We start from the raw sequence: 25,336 nt of genomic DNA, 5'->3' as shown, positions 1-25,336 counted from the left end.
TAAAGGATGGTGGGAGTGGTCACCACCCACATCAGCTGACCTAGCAACTCTGCAGTTTCAGCAAGGCATACTGACATTAACCCCCCTCTAGTCTGAAAGGAAAAAAGCAACATTTAAATCATAGTGGAACCAGAGCTGCCACAAATCCAAAAAAGGATCATGACAGTACCCCCCTTTCAATAAGGGGCCTCTGAATCCTCAACACCGGACCTCACCGTAAACAACGTATGGTGAAGACGCCTCGATCCACAAAGATTCACCTCCGCAGTCACCTGATCCTCAGGTTTACAGCAAACGCAGTCCAATGGAGATAGAAATAATGTAGGCTCCGGAGGCGCAACAAATCTCCAGAGCGCCGACCTGTGGAATATGTTGTGTACGTGCATTACTTGCGGTAACTCAAGCTGGAAAGTCCCCGAGAATGGCAGACACCCGATATGGCCTGATCACCCTAGAACTCCAGGTCCCAGTTGCGTACTTCCACCTGATGTTTTTGGTGGACACCAACACGTACTTATTCACACACTGGTCCAGACCTGATTGGAAAACACCTGCGTGGAAATAAACAAAGGATGGTGAACTCTTTGAGGAACCAACAACAGAGGCGCCCCCCTGTGTCAACAAACTCATATCCACACTACATACAGAGGGAACCACCACCCTTCCCTGATCCCTCCTCCCAGGAGGACACCGAGACTCAGAGTTTACCTGTGGTGAGGGTTGAATCCTGCCCCTACTCCCAGGTAGCTCCTTAGCTGCCTCCAAAGAAGAAGGGGTAGGTTTAAGAAGGACTGCACAGACAGTAGCTCTCAGGCAGCAGGCCTTGCAAGACTGGTCTTAACTGACTACTTCCCTGGACGTCAATTTATGACCGGGTTGTGTTTCTTCAGCCAGGGAAGACCTAGGACAATGGGAGTTGGCATACCCTCCAAGACATAGCATGACAGGGACTCCTCATGAAGAGTTCCTATACGCAGGTTAATATCTACATCTTGGGTCACTCTCCCCTGGCTGAGAGGAACAGAGTCAATAGCCTGAACACTAATGGATCTCGCCAGCGTCCTACCCATCAGACCATTGGTCAGAACAAAGTGAGAATCTACCAAACTGACTCCTGCTCCACTATCCACGAGCACCGGTAGTCTCAGTAACCCCAACAACCACCACACTAGCAGGAATGGTACAATGAGATGAAAAGCTGGAAGAAATATACAAACCCTCCCTCCACACGAGCAGGGGGATGCGGCTTTTGAACTGGTTCACATACATTGGCGCGAGCTGGGCAGACATTGAGGTAATGACCCGTATGTTCACAGTAGAAACATGCCCCCATACCACGGCAAACCGCAGGTAACCCCGTTTGAGAAGAGACTCCTCCCATCTGCATAGGTTCGTCCGTCTGCACCGGTGTATCCTCCTCCCTAGAAAGAACAACAGGGCTCAGATTTGGTGTCTATCCACCTGAATAGCAAGGACCATGGCGGCTTCCAACGACCCAGGAGTAGCGTACTGCACCAGATTATCCTGTAGCCTAGCTGACAGACCCTGAAAGAAATGACTCCTAAGAGCAGGGTCATTCCACTGCGTGTCAGTGGCCCATCTCCTCAACTCTGAGCAGTATGCCTCATCCGGCCGGCCCCCTTGCTTGATCTTACAGAGTCTAGACTCAGCCAGGGAGACGCCATCAGAATCCCCATACACTAGTGCCAATGCCGCAAAAAACGTGTCCACTGACCACAATGATGGTGAATGTGCTGTCAGGAACCTCGTCCCTCGCTGTCACCTCACACTGCCCTGGCTAGTGCACTGGCCGTCAAGGGTGCTAACCTCACCACTGCAGATAGTACAACACAGGGGACAGTGACAAACACGAGACAGATGAGGTAATAACACAACTTAGCTTTACAACTTCCTCTGCTGCCAAGCACTGCACAGCAGAAGAAAGGCACCAGGATCACAAACTCTTAAAAAAAACAAAAAAAAACAGCAGAAGCACCACTGCAACCAGAGAGAGCTCCTTACTCCAGGCTTGGTCAACATAGAATGCTCTATCACCGACAGTCCCACATCAGGTGACCTAGAAACTCTGCAGTTTCAGCAAGCTGCTAGCAAGGGAAACTGACATTAACCCCTGCTGGTCTGAAAGGAAAAAATGGCAACATTTAAAGGGAATCTGTCACCCCTTTTTTGAGATATCATATAATGATATAATTCAATTGTGTCACATAAGGATTCTCTTCCCCCTGACCCCGCACCTTTCATGCATAAATACCTTTTTTATATTGGTTCAGATGTATGTAAATTGCCACGGTCTGGTCCGATTGGCGGTGCTTATTCGCCTGCTCCCCCCCTCCCTGTCTTGCTCTACGCATTTCTTCTCTCTTCTTCCTGCATTCACGTAGTGGACAGCGCTTGCGTATTGCAAAGGCCCCCGGCGCTTGTGCAGTATGCTTTGCCCAACTGTGGGCAAAGCATAAAATCGTTACTGAGCATGCGCCGGTATTTTTCAGCGCTGTCTATGCCTCGGAAGCCTTCACATGCAGGATTCACTTCCTGGACGTCAGCTGCCTAGTAAAGCCCTGCGTACCCAGGGAAGCTGAGAAAGCCGAACATAGACCACGCTGAAAAACACCGGCGCATGCGCAGTAACGATTATATGCTTTGCCCACAGTTTGGCAAAGCATACTGCGCAAGCGCTGGAGGCCTTTGCAATGCACAAGTGCTGTCCACTACGTGCACGCAGGAAGAAGAAAGAAGAAATGCGTAGAGCAAGACGGGGGGGGGCAGGCGAATAAGGGCCGCCCATCGGACCGGACCGCGGCAATTCACATACATCTAAACCGATTTAAAAAAGGTATTATGTGATATCTCAAAAAAAAAAAAAAAAAAAAAAAAAAAAGGGTGACAGATTCCCTTTAAATCATAGTGGCACCAGAGCTGCCACAAATCCAAAAATGGATCGTGACACATCTCAGAACTTTTTATCTGTTAGGGACCAAGTCCTGAGACACCCATGAATTACTGAAACGAAGGGACAATAGCGCTGACCTAAGTGTTGTGCAGCTTGACACCTTGTAGATGTAAGCAGAGTTGTGTACAGAGTCATATACACTGCTCACATACACACACTACTGCCTCCATTTCATTTTTTTCACTATAAGCCTAAAAACTAACAGGCAGGTAACTACCTTCCTGTTCAACCCAGCGCAAGCTCAGAACAGTCATGGACCGTTCCTGCCAGTGATACAGCTGCTCCATGTCAATAGAGCAGCATTTCTTCTTCTAGGCTGCTCTGTCGACAGGGCATGACTGCCAATGTCATGTATTGGACAACTGGCTCCCCACAGTTAGGCAGCAGGGAACCGGCTTTCAGTTAGCATGACGTCATCAGTCACGCAATGTCAACAGAGAAGCTGCTGAATTGCCGTCAGGAACAGTCTGTGATGGGAGAGATCAACGCCGGACACCACAGGAAGGTAATTAGTTTTTCGGCCCATAGTGAAAACATTTTATAGTCCTGGATAACTCCTTTACTATTGTTTACATCAGTACTCATTAGGCTGGAGCAAACAGGCCAGTAAATGAGCTTTAAAATGAATGCACCAGTACTCATTCAGGTCTTTGGGATCCTTCTTCTTGGGATCTTTGGTGGTCCCAGTAGTCAAACCCCTACAATCATGACATTTATCTCAATAGGTGATGTGCATATGTATGACAACCCCTTCCTATAAAAAGCTAATACTCATAAAAGTCACAAGGCCAAAGGTTATACCGTCCCAGTGACGGTTTTAGTATTTCCGGTTACACATTATAGAAGGGTAACCAAACACCTAGTTTCCATCAGCTGCTTTTACTAGGACACATGTCTAAAGGCAGTAGTACCTCCAGCCACTCCTACCTGACATACCCTTGTCTCGGCTTCAATCCCGGCTGGTTTTTCACCTTACCACAATTGTAGAGTTTAAGATCTGAGGCGTTGACTTGCATAATGCAAACACGTCTAACCTGTTTACAAGAGCTGACATAGTCCTATCAGAGAGGAAACTGAGTGAACCAGCGGATCTTCCAAAGGCTATCCACACTTTCTCTCATTTGCTTGGAAGAATTGTCAAAATACAAGAGGTAAGAAGGGAAAGGGGGAGAAGACGCAGATAAATGGGACCTGGATATGTGCCATGAGATAAATTTTGTAGATAGCAGGTAATTAGTGAAAGGCTTTCAAATCTCCTTATTAACTGCAGATACTATGTAACATTGCGACATGCTACTGTTTCTGATATCTTGTTGAGAATGCTTCTGCAAATAATCTTAATGTCTGCTATATTGGCGGTTATCAACAGACCTTTATGACATTTTATTTTGACCGTCCTGCAACAATGTATTGCTTCCTTAGAAAATATTTTATGTGCGGAAGAAAAAAGAAAAAAAAAAAAAGCATGCCGTACACATAAGGCTGGTTTCACATTTGCGTTTTTTAGCGCTGGAAAAAAACGCATACCTGCGCATGCGTTTTTTCCCCTATATTTAACATGGGTGCGCATACCTGCGCGCTTGTAAGCGCATGTATGCGATTTTCATGCGCTGCGTTTTTTTGGGGTGTGCGTTGGTATTTTCCAGACGCAGCATGTTGCATTTTTTGGCCCTGCAAAAAAGCGCATGCGCACATATGCGCACGTTTTGCGCTAAAAATGGCCATTATAGCCTATGGATGCGCATATGTGCGCACTGGCATGCTCATGTATGCGTTTTTTTGCATATGCGGTTTTTTTTTTAACCATGGAATTTAGGGGTTTGGGTTAGAGTTAGGGTTAGTTAAGGGGGTTTAGGGTTAGGGTTAGGGTCAGGGTCAGGGTTAGGGTTGGGGTTTGGGTCAGGGTTAGGGTTAAGTATGGTTTGGTTAAGGGTTAGGGTCAGGGTTAGGGTCAGGGTTAGGGTTAGGGTTAAGTATGGTTTTGTTAAGGGTTAGGGTCAGGGTTAGGGTCAGGATTAGGGTTAAGTATGGTTTTGTTAAGGGTTAGGGTCAGGGTTAGGGTTAGGGTCAGGGTTAGGGTTAAGTATGGTTTTGTTAAGGATTAGGGTCAGGGTTAGGGTCAGGATTAGGGTTAAGTATGGTTTTGTTAAGGGTTAGGGTCAGGGTTAGGGTTAGGGTCAGGGTTAGGGTCAGGGTTAGGGTTAGGGTCAGGGTTAGGGTTAAGTATGGTTTTGTTAAGGGTTAGGGTTAGGGTCAGGGTTAGGGTTAGTAAAGTCATGGTTTGGGTAGTGTGAGGGGCCACCTAAAAATGTTGGAAAAAAACGCAAACGCGGTAAAAACGCACTAAAAACGCATACAAACGCATAAAAACGCTGCGTTTTTTTCATGCATGCTCATAAAAATGCTTGAAAAAAACGCAGCAGTTGTATGCTTATGTATGCGTTTTTTCAATGCGTTTTTTTGCGGGAAAAACGCGCTGCAGAAAAAAGCAAGTGTGAAACTAGCCTTAGATAGTTGTCAGACAGATGAAAGTTGGACCAACAGCGATCTCTTCCAATTCCTCCATACACAGAAATTGTTTGCTTAGTCAGGGCTCCTGTTTTTAGAGGAGAGCCACTGCCAGGATCAACTTAACTCCCAGTCGAACAAATAGATTGGGCAATTGAGTTCCAACCTTCCGATCCATATGTCCCCCCTAAACACAATCTACATGTACAAAGAGAAAAAGACAAAATTGGGCTTTATACAGCAACACCTAGTGACAGTATCCCCGTGGGGCGCTCATGCTCACCTTGCAGGGTTGCGCTTGGAGCACAGAACCCAAGATGCCACACCAGTATGAGCAGCTGCCGGTATCGCTTCTCCCAAATGCTCGTCTGGCATGAGTCTTGCAATGATGACACTGTAAAGTATATAAAAAAAAAAACAAAAAAAAAACACAACATCAGGTTTTTGGTCGGTGTGTCGCTTCAAAGTAGAAGATATACAATGCGTTTCAGGGCCTCTCTATCTTCTACTTTGAAGCAATGCACCGACCAAAAATCACAGTTTTTTATACTTGCTGTGTCATATTACAACACCAATCCCAGGTGGGCATTTGGGAGAAATGGGACAGTTGTCGCTTCAAAGTAAAAAATAATTGGAAGGCCCCGAAACGCATTGGTTGATGTACAACCATATAATTAAACAATAAAAATAAGAATAAAAAAAATGGTTGTCTCCTGATTGTTTACTTTGGAGACACGGGCCAACCATAAACCTCTGATTTTTATACCCAGCATAATGTCAGTAGACAAATGGAAGGTCCCATATGCATTAAGATGGACGGCCGATCCTACCAAAATAGGTGGATTCGGATGACTTTTATATAATATGTATGGGGGCCTTAAGGAAAAGGAGTGTTCATAAGAATTCTCATTCCTCATTATCGGCCTGTTTGAAAAGACAGGCAATCGCTTAACAAACATGCAAAAAAAAAATAATGATTGAAAAAAAAAAAAATATATAAAAAAAAAAAAAAAAAAAAGCTGAATGTTTCTAGGCTTAGTCAGTGAATAACTTACATTTGTGTGCCCTTCTTTTTCACTGACCCTTTTAAGGTCGATTTTGATCTGAAAATCGGATAAAAACAGAAAAGATGTTATTAGCGGAGTCCGCAAGAAAAAAGCAATGCTGGTGAATCGGGACGCATTGCTACCCGCAAAGTACTGCGACCGTGACAAGCAAATCGCAAAAATATCCAAATGGTTCAGACATTTTGCTTATTGCGGTCGCAGTTCCTAGCGGGTCACATCGCTACTCCATTCCCCTCCATTACTTTGTGATGGATCAGTGACAAAGAGGGAATTTTGGCTGTGAGGGAGTTTTTTGGAGGAGGAAAAATCTTTAGATTGTTTTCCTGAATTTTTTTTTTTGCAACCATTCAATTTGTTTGGAATGGATTATAAATCGAATCCGCTTCAAATATAAGGGTATGTTCAGACGGCATCCATTTTTTGTAGCTTTTTTTTTTTCCTATTTCTTGAGGGGTTTTTTCTTCTGGTGATACTTCTTAGCACTGTTTTGAGCATTTTTGACCGTTTTTGATACTTTCAGAGTTTTTTTTTTTATAAAACTCCATCAAACAATGAAAAAAAAAAAACAACTCGTTTTCTACATAAAAAAAAACACCAGGCAGTGTCCCAGATGTTTAAAAGCCTGAACATATGAACTGCAAGTTGTTTTCCCATACAAGTTAGTGCGATTATTCTTTTGTTTTCTTAGCGCTTTTTATGCCTTTTTAGCTGACCCTCTAAAAAAAAAAAAAGCGTTAAAAGGCGCTGTGTTAACATATTGCAAAAATAACGATTGTAAATGTTATTCAAACCCTCGTCAACAGAAAAAATCTCTCAAAAACCTCCTCATGTGAACTTAATAGGTTTTTTGAGAAGGATTTTGGAGCAGGTATGCTTTGAAATCCTCCTAAAAAAACAGGGTTAATCTAGCCATAGGAAATCACGACGATAAACCTCTCCTTACACGCCATCTATGATTGCAATATGGCGTCCTCACTCCCAGACCTTGTAGTATCCGTGTCAATACATACGGGTGTCGGTGCCACCTGGTACCATGTGTGTACAGTGCTGACACATGACACCATTGCAGCGTACGTTTGGCCTCCAGACATGACAAGTCAATCATAAATAACCTTGATAATAGCAGATATGTGAGAGAAAAATGGAGGTTACCATGTGCGTTGCTAGGCAACAAGACCATGCACTAACAGAGCATGTGGGTATGAGGTAAAACCGGCAGCACCTACGTCCTGTCTCTTAGTAATAAAATGTACAAAATACTGAGACTTTCATTTAATTAACTTGATGATTTTTTTTTTTTTTTTTTTTAGATCTTTTTACTCTCCCTTCATAGCATTTTCTTGTTATTGTACCTTGGGTGTCATACTGAGAAATCCACCCTCCATTCTGAGTCATAATGTAAAAAAAAAAAAAATGTAATTGCCACCCATTAAGCAATGTCACACCCTGCAGCTAAATGGTTCCAGATTTTACTGCCATTAAGCAGAAATTCACTTTATAAAAATAGGAGCACAATATGTTGCAGGTTATATCCGACTATCACCTCGGGGTAAGGCCATAAAACACCACCACTCTCCCGATAACTTCCAAATCCTTTGGATGGTATTTAAAATAGAGAATTAAGCAACTTTGCTTAAAAATGTTTGCATATTTCTCGCCTTTTTTCTGGCTATTACTCCAATAAACACCCTTGTGTTTCCATGGTATCTGACTACATGCAGGCATGTAGTCAGATACCATAGTCAAGGAATGGACACAGATAGAAGAGACCCCCCCCCGTGCTAGAACAATATCCTTTGCTGTTCAATACATCTGCATAATGCACAATTCCACCTGTTTTGGAGTTAGAAATGGGCCCCATTAAACTGTCATAACTAAGGTCAGATGGGCCCCGATGCAAAATTTGGACCTGGACACCCTCTTCCTATGATGGTCAGATGTATGGGCCCTTGTAGCATTCGAAATCCTATAAGGGCATAAGTGTGGCCCACCCACCATCCATTATGTAGTAATGTCCCCCATCCTGGGTTCCTTCCTGGTATATATGCCACCCATCCTGGGTTCCTTCCTGGTATGTATGCCACCCCCCCCCCCCCATCTTTTGCCCATTCCAGGTATATATGTCTCCCATCCTGGGTCACTTCCTGGTGTATATGCCACCCATCCTTGGCCCCTTCCAGGTATATATGTCCCTCACACTGTGTTCCTTCCTGGTATGTATGTCCCCCCATACTTGGCCCCTTCCAGATGAATATATGTACTCCATCCTGGGTGCCTGCCTGGAATATATGCCACCCATCCTGGATTCCTTCCTGATATGTATGTCCCCCATCCTTGGCCCCTTCCTGGTATATATGTCCCCCATCCTGGGTTCCTTTCTGATATGTATGTCCCTATGTCCCCCCATCCTTGGCCCCTTCCTGGTATATATGTCCCCCATCCTGTGTTCCTTCCTGGTATATATGCCACCCATCCTGGGTTCCTTCCTGGTATATATGCCACCCATCCTGGGTTCCTTCCTGGTATATATGCTACCCATCCTGGGTTCCTGCCTGGAATATATGCCACCCATCCTGGATTCCTGCCTGGAATATATGCCACCCATCCTGGATTCCTTCCTGATCTGCATGTTCCCCATCCTTGGCCCCTTCCTGGTATACATGACCCCCATCCTGGGTTCCTTCCTGATATGCATGTCCCTATGTCCCCCCCATCCTTGGCCTCTTCCAATATATATATGCCACCCATCCTGGGTTCCTTCCTGGTATATATGCCGCCCATCCTGGGTTCCTTCCTGGTATATATGCCGCCCATCCTGGGTTCCTTCCTGGCATATATGCCACCCATCCTGGGTTCCTTCCTGGCATATATGTCGCCCATCCAGGTATATATGCCACCTATCCTGGGTTCCAGCCTGGTATATATGCCACCCATCCTGGGTTCCTTCCTGGTGTATATGCCAACCATCCTGGGTTCCTTCACCATATATACGTCCCCCATCCATGGCCCCTTCCCGGTATATATGTCCACCATCCTAGGCCCCTTCCCAGTATATAGGTACCCCATCCTAGGTTCCTTCCTGGTATATATATGCCCCCATCCTTGGCCCCTTCCAGGTATACAGTATATGTCCCTCATACTGGGCCCCTACTTGGTATATATGTCCCCCATCCTTAGTCCCATCTTGGTATATATGCCCCCATCCTGGGTTCCTTCCAGGTATATTTTCCTGTTCTGCCACTGCTCGAACACATAGAAAAAAAACCAAACATTCTACTCACGCTCCCACGTCATGCAGCGTCCTCGTATGCAGTAGGAGCAGAGACCAGCAACTGACATCAGTGTGACAGCTATGAGTGTTATATGCCATTGCTGCCCTGCGCCCCCGTCGGCCTCTAATTGGCTGGCGGTGTGTATTGCAGCGCAGGGACCTGGCAAGAAATAGTTACGCCCCTGCCCTTAACTCTAGGGCCCCTGTGCGGCTGCACAAATGAAATCTCTGCCCTCTGTTTTCAGGACTTAAAACTTTCTAGCAGAACAAAAACAAATGGCTGCCTTCTTTGAAAAATAGCGCCACACCTCTTTTCAGGTTATACATAGTATTACAGTTCAGCCTCATTCACTTCAATGAAGCTGAGCCAAAATACATCACAACTCATGGACAGGTGTGGCACTGCTTCTAAATGAAAACATGTTTTTATAATTCTGTACAACCCCTTTAAGGAGTTTCCAGCATTAGAAAAGCATGGCTGATTTCCTACAAAAACAGTGCCTCATCAATCCAGGTTGTGTGAGATATTGCAACTCATTCCCATTCACGTCAGTGGAGCTAAGCTGCAATACTAGACACCACCCAGGACATGTACTGCTGATTTTGGAAGGAAGGAGACATGTCTTTCAAATCCTGGACAAGCCCTTTAAAAATAGCACTGCATTATGTTTAAGGCTGTGTGATAAAATAATCTTTTGATAAAATAATTATTATAGGGGTTTCCCGGCCTTAGCATACAAGTCTGCAGTCCCAATGTGACAGCAGAATTGTGAATCCTTACATCACGCACACTTTGAGTACTTTGAGGATTCTCAGGTGCTGCTTGCGCCAGAAGCGTAGCGCCCGACCGAAAGTATACAGTTTGTATACATGTGGTCACATGCCGACTAGACGTCTTATTGGAATGTGACCGGAAGTATGCAAATCACATAGTTGCAGTCACATGACTGCCCGCCACCAGAGCATCCTTACACTGTGCACGTTGTGAGGATTCACATGTCTGCAGTCACATAGAGTAACTGCAAACTAGTACCTTAAAGGGAACCTGTCACCTGTTTTGGCCGTTATAAGATGCGGCCACTGCCTTTCAGGGCTTATCTACAGCATTCTATAATGCTGTAGATAAGCTCCGATCCGACCTGAAAGGGCAGAGAAGTACGCCTGTGCAGTAGCGTGGTGCCGAAGACCGTGAAGCAAGCAGGAGGGCAAGAAGATTGGAGGCACCGTACCTGCACCACCCATCGGACTGCATTCCCCCCCCTTCCCGGGTGAGTACAATAAAAGTTATTTTTCCTCTCTTTCAGTTCATATCGGGGGCTTATCTACAGCATTATAGAATGGGCCCCATATATTGCTCCATCTGTAATTGGCCCCATGTGTAGCTCCATAAGTAATTAGCCCCCATATACTGTTCCATATATAATTGGCCCCATACATTGCTCGAAACACTTAAAAAAAAAAAAAAAAATGAAATCCTTACCTCTTGTCGCTTGCTGCTGCTCTGCTCCAGACTCCTTGGCGTCTTCTGGCGGTCTGCACTGTACTGATATCATTGTGCCCTCTGACCTGAACGTCACAGTCAGAGGACAGAAGACGCCGCAGCGCAGGAACAGAGAGAGGCGAGTATTGCAAGTGCCGGGGCCAGGAGCAAGCGGCAGGCGGGCCACTCGCAGGTGACGGCACTGGCAAAGGGACCTCACAGCACGCTCACACCCCGACGGCGAGTGGGCCCCCACCCCTTGGTCAGGGCTCCGGTACTTGCCCAGGTACTGATGATGGCCCAACTTTGGAGTGTGGGAGGAAATTAGAGAGGAAACCCACACAAACACGGGGAGAACATACAACTCCTTGCAGATGTTGTCCTTGGTGGGAGTTGAACTCAGCGCTGCAACTATCCAAGCGAGGTCCAATTTTTTTCACGGACCCATAGACTAGCATTGCTGATTTTCATCCGATCCTCGTATCACAATCAGACATGTCTACACTCAGTCCAAGGAGGGGGGGGATCAGACATGCGACCAGCCCCACAGAATATCATAGAGACGAATGCTAGCAATGAAGGTCACAGATAATGTTGTTACACAAAAATCAGATGTGTGAACGAGGCTTTAAATAAAACGATTCGATTATGCTCTTATGCGGACTTTTCCTTTCCAGTCACAAAGCAAATGTCACTTTTTTTTTTGGGGGGTATCATTTCCTGGAGTAAGGTCCAGGCTGAGTTTTCAGTTTGGTGCATCTTTACGTCTTTTCAAAAGGATTTGCAAAATGTTGCTGCTGACAAGTCACTAAAAGGCGATTTAAGAATTTGGCGCAATGACAACAAAATTTACAAGACCCCTCCCCCCAAAAAAAAACCAAAAACATTTCCTAATGTTGGAAAAAAAGGATTAAAAAAAAAAGAAAAAAAAAAAAAAGGTGAAACTGGCAGCAAAAGTAAAAAGAAAAAGAAATGCATGAACCGATGTAATCACTTTTTCCAAACTTCCAGAGCCTTTTTTACCAGTCTCCCATCCCCTTCCTTATCACCAGTGGGCAGGGCAACCGCTTGTGCAAAGGCATTCCAACTAATTGCAACCACAAGTAACCAGCTCCTGCATTGCCTTCCTCCCATCATCCTCACTGCTTCCTCCTCCTGCTAACATTACTAGCCTTTAGCTCTCTCGTTAACAGCGCCAAGCGCAGGTGACGTCACGCTGTCCTATGCGCAGGCGCGCTACCTTCCTGTTCTCGCTTCCACCTACGTGTGTCTGCGCATGCGCGATCTCATCCCAGGCAACCAAGACCTCCCGGCTCATGCGCTGTCCTGTACGGTGAGTTCTGCTATGATGCCCGTGCTCGGTTACCGTTCATTACCGGCCACAGAAAGCAAACTAACCGCACAGCTCGTTACTGTACACTCTGACGGACACGAAATGGAGCTGTTGAAGGTTTAGTGACGTAAATGAATAATTGACAGGCAAAGGTGACGTCACCTGATGTGTTATCATAGAAGGGGGGGTGGTGTGATGAGTGAATAGTTTGTGACCAAATTTGCAGATGAGGTGGCTGATAACTGCCACTTTGTGGGTCGGTCATCGTTGGCAGGCTGCAGCTTTGACGTCATCACTACAACGCATCCGAGTCCGACCGCTGCAGCCAATCACTGGGCTGCCTCAGTGACGGGCTTGTGTGTCGTAGTCGTGATGTCATCGCTGCCACCACAGAAGTAGAGAAATCGCCCCATCAACAGAGCAGAGAGGAAGAGCTGCTCTGTAGATGTGTCGTCAGCGGTGGCCGCAGGAGAGGTCGGTGACCGATCTATGCTGGCACAATTTGGTGCCCGGGCACAACTTGCCTGTTACTTCTCAGCCCCATTGTAAAAAATAAAAAATAGCCTCTTTAACCCCTCTTGTACGGCAGTCCATCAACTTTGTATGTAAGCCCCCTGCAATACGCTGATGGTGTTGGTGGTCTGTGACTGACATCAGTGATATGTGACCTGCGCCACCTGTATCAACAGAATTGCTGCACTCCTGCCTTGATTAAGGCCGGTTTCACACGTCCTGATATTTCCGGTATCAGAAAAACGGTACCGGAGATATGTGTGTCCGCGTTTCAATTTGTCACATTCGTGTACCATCTGTGTGTGATCCGTATGCTGTCCGTGTATTGAAACAATTTGTTTCCATCTTAACCCTATAACTTTTAAAACGCACACGGACGGCACACAGACGCCATCCGTGCGCGGTACGTGATCCGTGCTCTTGCTCAAAAACGGACATGTCAGCGTGTTTTGCATACGGACACACGGTCTGTGAAAACATGCATAGACCCATTCATTTGAATAAGTCTACGTGTGTCAGTGACTCCGGTACGTGAGAAAACTGTCACCACACGTACCGGAGACACTGACTTGTGAAACCGGCCTAATGTGGATGATGCGTCCTATGTCACCCACAGATCCCTGCACAGAGATAAGTCCAGCATCAAGTGCAATGACACCCAACGGCTAGACTGGAGGCCCGCAAGTCTCTTTACATTCGGCGTTCCCGGAATAGTTTTGGATTAGCAAGTGCTGGCACAACATCATCTTGTGTGACGTGACGTAAAGATGTCGTCACGCCATCTCTGACAATTCGAAAGCCACAGCGGAAACTCACGGGACTTTCCATCTAGCCGTTGGGTGTCGTTACACTGGATGCAAATCGATCCGCTCATCTCTACCTGTAAAGCACATGCGCCAAATTCACTTCCGGTTAATAGGCCCCGGGGAAGCGTCAGGTAGAGTAAAATTCACCTTTATCTAGAGTCACAGCAGTGCAACATTTAAAAAAAAAGTAAAGTGACTTTAATTTGTATTTATTTCACTTTTAGTTGTTTACTTATTGTTTTGCACAAATGTATCTGCTCGCCCAGTAGCATTTTCTTCTTTTTTTTTATGTGTAGTTTTAAAATGCATTTTTTGCTGCAGAAATTCTGGGATTCTTTGGTTTTGAATCCATTTTTTTTTTCGCATAGAAGCCTATAAAGAAAAATCTCCCCAGAAAAGGCGAAGTTGAACAGTATCTATAAATGTATGGGGGGCAGGAGTGTTCATGAAACCGCGTCTACTTTCTATCAGCTGTTAAGAGCAGCTTATTCTAAAAATGCTGTGTGAACACGACCTTAGCTATCCTATTGATCAGCGTTGGGGCACAACGGGACAGACGTGCTCGGAGTTCCTCTTTAATTTGAAATCCAGGAAATTTGGTGACGTAACGTACCGGTCACGAGGCTTTTTCTGTCTAGCGTTCAGTCAGTTTGTGTCTCTGCTCTTGCAGATTGTGGTTTGTGGGTGTGTGCAGTGCGATGAGCGGGACCTCTGCCCTATATACATGCGGCATCACGTGGCCAAGTTTACATACAGGCTGGGTGTAGTAGTAGTCAGCACTTCTGCTTTTCCGTCTCTCTGATCCTCAGGCTTGTCAGACACATTACGATGAATTATCTACGGGTTATTAAGATCCATCACCCAGAGCCAGCTTGTTTGTGGTTCCCACTCTAGATTAGTTGTCTGTGGGTGGAACGAGTTTTTCTTCTCTGCCGGATCATGTGAGTTGTAGTGCTTTTATTCCAGATGCCGTCGTTCTCCTGGGGATCGGAGTCTGGGAGTCGCTGTAAATTCACTGCGTTATTGCGACCACTAGGAAACCCAGTGATGCTGGATTACTGGAATTTTATTGTATTGCTAGAAAATAATCTACTAAAGCGGATGTCATAAGGCTACCGTTCCATAGTATGGAGGACATGGAAAAATCCTCAAATTGACAGGTTGCTGTATACCCAGCCGCACAAGAGGCCCAATGAAAGGCATGAATACAATGCCTGCATGTATGTATGCCTGTGTCACCTCTACGCAAGACCTCTTTAGGCTGGTTACTAAAGTTACCCATGTACAATAAAGCGCTACCGGAAGGACTATGATTCCACCGATCGTTTTGGCAGGCAGCCATCTCTGCAGATATGTCTGTGTCACCTTACAAGACCTCTTTAGACTGGTTACTAAAGCTACCCGTGTACAATAAAGCGCCAACGGAAGGACTATGATTCTCCCGATCGTTTTGGCCTTTCAGCCGTCTCTGCAGTGCGCTCCTGTGTTACCTTTGCTGCTACTAGACATCCCATACGGTGATAAGGATCCCACAGTCCAAAATACAACATGCCAGATCCTTAGCATCCCCATCGGGAGCACCCACACAGATTTGATTGTCTGCCGAACCTGTCGATTTCGAAGGGGTCTGTAGTTGGGACACACACATCCGCAAATTTCAAGTGTGAACGAATACATGTTCTCGTCGGCATAGCACCCGGGAGCTGTTATTACTTAAAGGGGTTGTCCACTACTTGGACAACAACTTCTTCATCAAAATGTTTGGTCCCCTTAAAGTAATATATTCTTTTCCTGTGCTGGCGCCATTCCCACGGTGTCAGCACTCGTTCTCCCCGGGGCTCTCATGCCATGTTGTGTCACGCGCCCAATCCGTGCTGGCGTCACTGTCTCCGCCTTCGGACAAATCGAACGTGAAGAGGAAGTCCAGATCTCGAACTTCCTGCTCAATTTGACAGGAGGCGGGGACAGTGATGAAACCGCTGATTGGGCGCCTGCATCACATGTCACAACAATGCCGCAACCGTGGGAATGGTGCCAGCTTGGCAGGTGAGTATAAGCTTTATTATTTTATGAGGGACAAGCGAGGGTTATGAGAAGGTGTCCAAGTAGTGGACAGCTTCTTTAATCCATAAAACAACCCAGACTGACACATGCTGAGATTTGACTTTTTTTTTTTTTTCCACTCAGCTGAACGTGCCCTTATGGAGAGCAGGGGTCACCCAACCTGCTTGGTTAGACAGCCGCATTCCTTAATGGCTTATGGTACATAGAGACAGGTCAATCTCTTCCCCCCCCTAATGAGCACCTGTCGACAGTATAATGTACAGTGCTATTGTTCTGTCCCCATACATCATTGTGTTATCGGCAGCACATCCTCTGTGTACATGGGGTGACGTGCTGCCTATGATGTTTTTTCTGGCATAGCGATCCAATCTGATCCATCTTGTGATCACTGGCAAGTTCGCACGGGCCGATACCTAGGGACGATTATCAGCCCGTCCGAATGAATAGCGGGAGCCACGGACGCTTGGATGTGATGGCCCTGTTTATTAGACTTGTAGTTCCACTATAAATAAATGTCATAGATGAAATTACCGTACTCCTTTTAAATCCAAATTGGCTAGACTAGATACACTGTAGCCAACCCTCAGCTGGAAGAAGAATAAGGTCTGTACATATTTTTCAGAATAGCACCAGAGAGACTCCCACTGATCAGATATAGATGGGGGTGTTGTATAGGACATGTGTGATGAACTTGATCTCCCATATGTGATTTGTATACTTGCGATCATGTGCCGACCGCTTTCTCTTCCCCTACTCCTAGGAGTCTCAAGTAGAAGAAGTGGTCAGCAAGTGTTCCTATGTGTGCTAATCCCATATTTACTTTCTGATGTTGACCCCCGTGAGCGTGATCCTAACAGTGAGTGTATTACACGTTGTCAGCACGTTACGCTCCCAGCCTAGTGGCCCGGGCCACCCCTTTAAGGATGGACGGTCAATTATATAGTCTTTAAACTTTTTTTCAATTAAACCAATTTTTTTTTTAACTTAGGGAAAGCTGAACTAACTTTTATCCTTTGAGAAAGTATTGTGGTTGTACCTGGCACACTGGGGGGATTGATGAGGATCCAGGGACTATAAGAGTCTGTGTAGATGACTTTTTTCAGAACTTGCAGACTACTTTTCTCCTTGTATTACTGGTCATTTTTTCATATCCAATTTTGTAGCTTGGGGCTGAAGTGTCACCAACATGGCTGAAGCCCACCAGGCTGTGGCGTTCCAGTTTACAGTTACCCCAGAAGGGATCGACCTTCACCTGAGCCATGAGGCTCTTAAACAAATCTACCTCTCAGGTCTGCGGTCGTGGAAGAAGAAACTCGCTCGGCTCAAGGTGAGTGGGGCTCGTTGACTTCGGGGATTAATTCAAGGCTTATTCACATTGTGCATTTTAGAGTTCCAGTGAAGTGAATGGGATTTCTGAGATCTCCTGCAAAACGCTGCTTATTTTTTCCTTTCGGATTTGAATCATCACAGCATTTTTCACCTATTCAAAACAAATGAGGAAAAAAATTGCGTGTAAAAACGCATCAGCACGACTCGTATTTTATTCAGCGTTTTTCCTGCCAAACCTAGTTTTTGCGGTAGAAAAATCTGCGGCATATAATCAACATGTGCACAACCCTTTGAGTTTTTCCATTTTGCTGCAGTAAAGATGTATATCTTTGTACCGTGTTAGCCAGTAGATAGAAAAATATTCAGGATTGAGAGTCCTCAGTAGTTGATACCTTTTAATGGCTAACTGAAAAGATGGTAATACATTGCAAGCTTTCGAGACTACTCAGGTCTCTTCATCAGGCTAGACTAATACAAAATCTGAAGTCACATATTTATGCACAATACAGCTAGCCATTAAAAGGTATCAACTACTGAGGACTCTCAATCCTGAATATTTTTCCATTTTGCTGGTGATTCGAGGGCTGTTCATCCACAGTGAGACAGAGATTAGTTAAAGTCGGGTGGACATGATGATTTTGGTGGAACTGGTCATCAATCTAAGGCAAGGTTCACATCGCATTTGCAATTGGAAGCTTCTATATAAAGAAAAGAAGCTGATCTGCAGGACTCTGCAGTGGCTGCTACACGTTGAATAGAGCTACACTTTGCATCTCCGTACAGTCACCAATTGGAGATTGATGACCTGTTCTACAAATATGTTGTGCCCGAACAACCCATTTCATGAACATGTCCCTGCATATATAGTAAACGGAGGTCATGATGTGAGTAGAGCCTAATGGAGGAGAAGGGTCCGGTACCCTATTGAGAACACATGCATGTTTTGTATGGGGGTGGGGGGTCAGTGAAGAGCATCAGGACCCCAAACTCAAAAAAGATGTAGGACCTATTGAAATTTATGGCATCTTCAGTGGATATGCCGTAAATGTGCAACGTCGGAATGCTCTTTTTAAATGTATTGGTTGCCACTTCTGGTCTGTAAATGTTTGTGTAGTCCTTGGATACAGTCATAGCCAAAAGTGTTGGCACCCTTGAAATTTCTCCAGAAAATGATTGTAATTACACATGTTTTGTTATGTACAGAGGGGAAAAAAAGTATTTAGTCAGTCAGCAATAGTGCAAGTTCCACCACTTAAAAAGATGAGAGGCGTCTGTAATTTACATCATAGGTAGACCTCAACTATGGGAGACAAACTGAGAAAAAAAAATCCAGAAAATCACATTGTCTGTTTTTTTTTTCATTTTATTTGCATATTATGGTGGAAAATAAGTATTTGGTCAGAAACAAGCAATCAAGATTTCTGGCTCTCACAGACCTGTAACTTCTTCTTTAAGAGTCTCCTCTTTCCTCCACTCATTACCTGTAGTAATGGCACCTGTTTAAACTTGTTATCAGTATAAAAAGACACCTGTGCACACCCTCAAACAGTCTGACTCCAAACTCCACTATGGTGAAGACCAAAGAGCTGTCAAAGGACACCAGAAACAAAATTGTAGCCCTGCACCAGGCTGGGAAGACTGAATCTGCAATAGCCAACCAGCTTGGAGTGAAGAAATCAACTGTGGGAGCAATAATTAGAAAATGGAAGACATACAAGACCACTGATAATCTCCCTCGATCTGGTGCTCCACGCAAAATCCCACCCCGTGGGGTCAGAATGATCACAAGAACGGTGAGCAAAAATCCCAGAACCACGCGGGAGGACCTAGTGAATGAACTGCAGAGAGCTGGGACCAATGTAACAAGGCCTACCATAAGTAACACACTATGCCACCATGGACTCAGATCCTGCAGTGCCAGACGTGTCCCACTGCTTAATCCTGTACATGTCCGGGCCCGTCTGAAGTATGCTAGAGAGCATTTGGATGATCCAGAGGAGTTTTGGGAGAATGTCCTATGGTCTGATGAAACCAAACTGGAACTGTTTGGTAGAAACACAACTTGTCGTGTTTGGAGGAAAAAGAATACTGAGTTGCATCCATCAAACACCATACCTACTGTAAAGCATGGTGGTGGAAACATCATGCTTTGGGGCTGTTTCTCTGCAAAGGGGCCAGGACGACTGATCCGGGTACATGAAAGAATGAATGGGGCCATGTATCGTGAGATTTTGAGTGCAAACCTCCTTCCATCAGCAAGGGCATTGAAGATGAAATGTGGCTGGGTCTTTCAACATGACAATGATCCAAAGCACACCGCCAGGGCAATGAAGGAGTGGCTTCGTAAGAAGCATTTCAAGGTCCTGGAGTGGCCTAGCCAGTCTCCAGATCTCAACCCTATAGAAAACCTTTGGAGGGAGTTGAAAGTCCGTGTTGCCAAGCGAAAAGCCAAAAACATCACTGCTCTAGAGGAGATCTGCATGGAGGAATGGGCCAACATACCAACAACAGTGTGTGGCAACCTTGTGAAGACTTACAGAAAACATTTGACCTCTGTCATTGCCAACAAAGGATACAGTGGGGCAAAAAAGTATTTAGTCAGTCAGCAATAGTGCAAGTTCCACCACTTAAAAAGATGAGAGGCGTCTGTAATTTACATCATAGGTAGACCTCAACTATGGGAGACAAACTGAGAAAAAAAAATCCAGAAAATCACATTGTCTGTTTTTTTTTCATTTTATTTGCATATTATGGTGGAAAATAAGTATTTGGTCAGAAACAAAATTTCATCTCAATACTTTGTGATATATCCTTTGTTGGCAATGACAGAGGTCAAACGTTTTCTGTAAGTCTTCACAAGGTTGCCACACACTGTTGTTGGTATGTTGGCCCATTCCTCCATGCAGATCTCCTCTAGAGCAGTGATGTTTTTGGCTTTTCGCTTGGCAACACGGACTTTCAACTCCCTCCAAAGGTTTTCTATAGGGTTGAGATCTGGAGACTGGCTAGGCCACTCCAGGAGCTTGAAATGCTTCTTACGAAGCCACTCCTTCGTTACCCTGGCGGTGTGCTTTGGATCATTGTCATGTTGAAAGACCCAGCCACGTTTCATCATCAATGCCCTTGCTGATGGAAGGAGGTTTGCACTCAAAATCTCACGATACATGGCCCCATTCATTCTTTCATGTACCCGGATCAGTCGTCCTGACCCCTTTGCAGAGAAACAGCCCCAAAGCATGATGTTTCCACCACCATGCTTTACAGTAGGTATGGTGTTTGATGGATGCAACTCAGTATTCTTTTTCCTCCAAACACGACAAGTTGTGTTTCTACCAAACAGTTCCAGTTTGGTTTCATCAGACCATAGGACATTCTCCCAAAACTCCTCTGGATCATCCAAATGCTCTCTAGCAAACTTCAGACGGGCACGGACATGTACAGGCTTAAGCAGTGGGACACGTCTGGCACTGCAGGATCTGAGTCCATGGTGGCGTAGTGTGTTACTTATGGTAGGCCTTGTTACATTGGTCCCAGCTCTCTGCAGTTCATTCACTAGGTCCCCCCGCGTGGTTCTGGGATTTTTGCTCACCGTTCTTGTGATCATTCTGACCCCACGGGGTGGGATTTTGCGTGGAGCACCAGATCGAGGGAGATTATCAGTGGTCTTGTATGTCTTCCATTTTCTAATTATTGCTCCCACAGTTGATTTCTTCACTCCAAGCTGGTTGGCTATTGCAGATTCAGTCTTCCCAGCCTGGTGCAGAGCTACAATTTTGTTTCTGGTGTCCTTTGACAGCTCTTTGATCTTCACCATAGTGGAGTTTGGAGTCAGACTGTTTGAGGGTGTGCACAGGTGTCTTTTTATACTGATAACAAGTTTAAACAGGTGCTATTACTACAGGTAATGAGTGGAGGAAAGAGGAGACTCTTAAAGAAGAAGTTACAGGTCTGTGAGAGCCAGAAATCTTGATTGCTTGTTTCTGACCAAATACTTATTTTCCACCATAATATGCAAATAAAATGAAAGAAAAACAGACAATGTGATTTTCTGGATTTTTTTTTCTAAGTTTGTCTCCCATAGTTGAGGTCTACCTATGATGTAAATTACAGACGCCTCTCATCTTTTTAAGTGGTGGAACTTGCACTATTGCTGACTGACTAAATACTTTTTTGCCCCACTGTATATCACAAAGTATTGAGATGAAATTTTGTTTCTGACCAAATACTTATTTTCCACCATAATATGCAAATAAAATGAAAAAAAAACAGACAATGTGATTTTCTGGATTTTTTTTTCTCAGTTTGTCTCCCATAGTTGAGGTCTACCTATGATGTAAATTACAGACGCCTCTCATCTTTTTAAGTGGTGGAACTTGCACTATTGCTGACTGACTAAATACTTTTTTTCCCCACTGTACATTTTTATTTCCTTTGTGTGTATTGGATCAACACACAAAAAAAAGCAAATTGGACATAATTTCACGCAAAACCTCAAAAACGTCCCAGACAAAATTGTTGGCACCCTCAACTTAATATTTGGTTGCACACACTTTAGAATGAATAACTCCAGTCAATCGCTTCTTATAACCATCAACAAGCTTCTTGCACCTCTCAGATGGAATTTTGGTGCACTCTTTTTATGCACTCTTCTTATGCTCTAGGTCTCTCATATTTGAAGGCACCTTTTCCCAACAGCAAGTTTAAGATCTCGCCGCACGTGTTCAATGGGATTTAGATCTGGACTCATTGCTGCCACTTCAGGACTCTCCAGCGTTTTTTTTCCATCCATTTCTGGGGGCTTCTTGAAGTATGTTTGGGTCATTGTCGTGCTGGATGATCCGTGAGCTTGGACCAAACCCAGCTTTCTGACACTGAGCACTACATTGCGACCCAAAATCCTCTGGTTATCTTCAGTTTACATGATGACTTTGACATAGTTAAGGCACCAATTATCAGAGGCATCAAAACAACCCCAAAACATCTTTGAACCTCCACCACATTTGTCTTTAGGTACTGTGTTCTTTTCTTTCTAGGCCTCATTCCGTTTTCGGTAAACAGTAAAATGGTGTGCTTTACCAAAAAGCTCTGTCTTGGTCCCATCTGTCCACAAGACGCTTTCCCTAAAGGATTTTGGCTTGCTCACATGCTTTTTGGCAAACTACAGTCTAGCTTTTTATGTCTGTGTCAGCAGTGAGGTCTTCCTGGGTCTCCTGCCATAGCGTTTCATTATATTCAAATGTGGACGGATAGTTAGCACTGACACTAATACACCCTGAGCCTTCAGCAGGGCTGTGGAGTCAATAAGCCAAACCTCCGACTCCATCAATATGGGCTCCGACTCTTAGTCTACGACTCCAACTCCACAGCCTTACCAGGCTGTGGAGTCGGTCAGCCAAACCTCCAACTCCTCAATTTCCATGACACCGACTCCACAGCCCTGGCCTGCAGGACAGCTTGAATTTCTTTGGAAATTGATTGGGGCTAATTATCCACAATCCGAACTATCCTATGTTCCAACCTTTCATCAATTTTTCTCTGCCGTCCACATCCAGGGAGATTACCTACAGTGCCATGAGTTGTAAATTTCTTGATTATGTTGCGCACTGTGGACAAAGGAACAGCAACATCTCTGGAGATGGACTTGTAACCTTGAGATTGTTGATTTTTTTTTTTTTTAGCAATTTTGGTTCTCAAGTCCTCAGACAGTTCTCTTTTCCTCTTTCTGTTCTCCATGCTTAGTGTGGGACCCACAGACACACAATGCAATGATTTTCATATTGCCCACACCTGTTACTTGCCACAGGTGATTTAGAATGAACATCACATGCTTGAAACAAGGATGTCTACCCACAATTTTGGAAAGGTGCCAACTATTTTGACCAGCTCATTTTTGTTTTTGTAAAATGATGTTCAATTTGCCTTGTTTTCTCGGGGTTTTTTTTTTGTGTTGTTCCAGTACACACAAAGGAAATAAGCATGTGTATAACAAAACATGTGTAATTGCAATAATTTTCAGGGAGAAATACTTCATTTTCTGGAACAATTTCAAGGGTGCCAACATTTTCGACCATGCCTGTATGTAGATCGACACCTTTAAAATGCTCTAATCCGTCCACCTTTCCTCTCTATAGAATAACTTCATCACTGGAGTGTATCCCGCCAGCCCTTCCAGCTGGCTCTTTGTGGTGATTGCCATTATGGGGACCATGTATGCCCGTGTGGACCCATCCATGGGCATGATTGGCAAAATCAAAGAGCATCTGCCTGTAAGGTATGTATTCATTGTCACAGTGTTTCTTATCTTTTGGCCTCTCTGCCTGGCATATACAGTACAGGGAGTCAGCGTTGGCCTTGCCTGATATGTTCAACTTTAAAGGCTCGAGATAAGATGCAGATTTGCTTATTGCGTTGTCTCATAGTGACGTTGGAGTTTGTGAATTTTTCATATCTTTTCCTTTCTTATCTCACAGTGGCTACTTATCCCACCAAGGACAGAGTATTGTCAGCGCCTTGCTCTTCTCTACCGGCTTGTGGTTCGCACTCATCATGACCATGCGATACATCCTAAAGCAACTCCTATCATACCACGGCTGGATGTATGAGCAACACGGCAAGATGTCGGCCACCACCAAATTATGGCTGGTAAGAAGCAGTTAATAAATTTATTTTATGACGTCCATTGTTAGATTGAAACCATGACCATACCAAGGCTCTGTGCTAAAATGGTGCAAAAAGATTTGCACGACCCCGGTAAAGCGACCACGTCAGTAGTCCATGGCTACAGGACCAGAACACTGCGAACCTCCTCCCGGCGGCAGTCCCAGCCACTCTTCTGATTAGCAGGCCGCTGCAACATTTTGCCATTGTGTTGCGAAGCACAAATGACATGCAAGTGCATACTACTCAGAAGGACGCCACACTAGGTGGTACGTAGGTCTGGAGGCCATGGACTACCAACATGACTGCTGGACTAAGGTTGTGAAAATGTTTTTGCTCAACTCTGGTTTGCAAACATTCTTGTTTGTAATATCTGACACATCAGACACGTGGCACTTTGCGGACGTTATTGACTGTAATGATTTTTACTGTGGTGTCTATCACTTTCCTGGAAAAAAAATGCAGCAAAAAAGAAGAATATCTTTATTTTTCACCATATTTTTTTTCTCCTCGTTGAGGACTTGAACCTGCGGTCATTTGATTGCTGGTTCTTTATACTTAGTATTGCAGTCTATAGTGAAAAACCTGTGGCTGCCATGACTCCTACGGGAAGGGGCGGGCGTTGGGCGTTAGAACAGGTGTCCCACCATGCCACTTAAATGCCAATGTCAGAGATAGACAGCGGCATTTAGCAAGTTATCAGCAGGTGTAATCTCCACTTGTTGCTGCTAGAGGCAAATGTTGGTATCACACAGCCAGCAACTGCTCTGTGTGGATGGTCTGCAGTTCCATTTTTGACAGTTGAACAGCGGAAATCCCACCCCCCAAGGGAACAAGTATAGTAGGTCTTTTGATTTGCTGCAGACAGGGCACAAGTGGGAGGCTTCTGCTGGAGCCAGTTATCTTACAGCCACACACCAGAGGTGTAGGGGCACTAGGGTGAGAAAGCGCTGGGAAATTTTTTGAATATTGTGCATTTTTTGTGGTTAGTATTCCTTTAAGCACGCTGCTACACTATCCACTATGTTTGCTTGAACTTTGAAGTCTTGGAGGAACGTTGTTGGGTGTGACGTATGACGAATTGTTGGCTAAATCATAATTAATCAACAGATTATTGTCCTTAAGAAGGATGGCTCTGCCAGGAAGAACAAGAGGAAATGGGTTATAGGAAAACCAGTGATCACTAATCAGATGTAGATCAGTGGAATCTCAAAGTGTAATCTTGATTGGAAACGTTATTCGGTCAATTATAAGAATCGTTCTAGGACTGTTTTTTGCTTGGAAACCCTTAAAGGGAATCTGTCACCAGGTTTTTGCCACTTAATCTGAGAGCAAAT

The 25,336-nt window shown here is 44.8% G+C and overlaps 1 protein-coding gene across 4 annotated transcripts in view; it reads left to right on the top strand.

Moving 5' to 3' along the window:
• The first annotated feature begins 3,972 nt into the window (after nucleotides 1–3,972).
• The window catches only part of LOC141085543 (carnitine O-palmitoyltransferase 1, liver isoform-like), a 65,584-nt gene continuing 44,220 nt past the window's right edge, over nucleotides 3,973–25,336 (top strand). For 2 of the 4 annotated variants that reach the window (XM_073570986.1, XM_073570983.1), the window contains exons 1-4: nucleotides 12,507–12,630; nucleotides 17,177–17,340; nucleotides 23,474–23,613; nucleotides 23,813–23,984. In XM_073570986.1, coding sequence (XP_073427087.1) covers nucleotides 17,200–17,340; nucleotides 23,474–23,613; nucleotides 23,813–23,984 — 453 coding nt within the window. In that variant the 5' untranslated portion in view covers nucleotides 12,507–12,630; nucleotides 17,177–17,199. Of the gene's footprint in view, nucleotides 4,123–12,506; nucleotides 12,631–14,734; nucleotides 14,891–17,176; nucleotides 17,341–23,473; nucleotides 23,614–23,812; nucleotides 23,985–25,336 lie in introns of those variants that run through there. The other 2 variants (XM_073570984.1, XM_073570985.1) reach the window with 2 other exon arrangements.

The sequence above is a fragment of the Dendrobates tinctorius genome, unplaced genomic scaffold (assembly GCF_039654945.1).
Source record: "Dendrobates tinctorius isolate UK_male_01 unplaced genomic scaffold, ASM3965494v1 ptg000028l, whole genome shotgun sequence".
NCBI lineage: Eukaryota > Metazoa > Chordata > Amphibia > Anura > Dendrobatidae > Dendrobates > Dendrobates tinctorius.
This window is presented reverse-complemented; position numbering and strand designations above follow the sequence as displayed.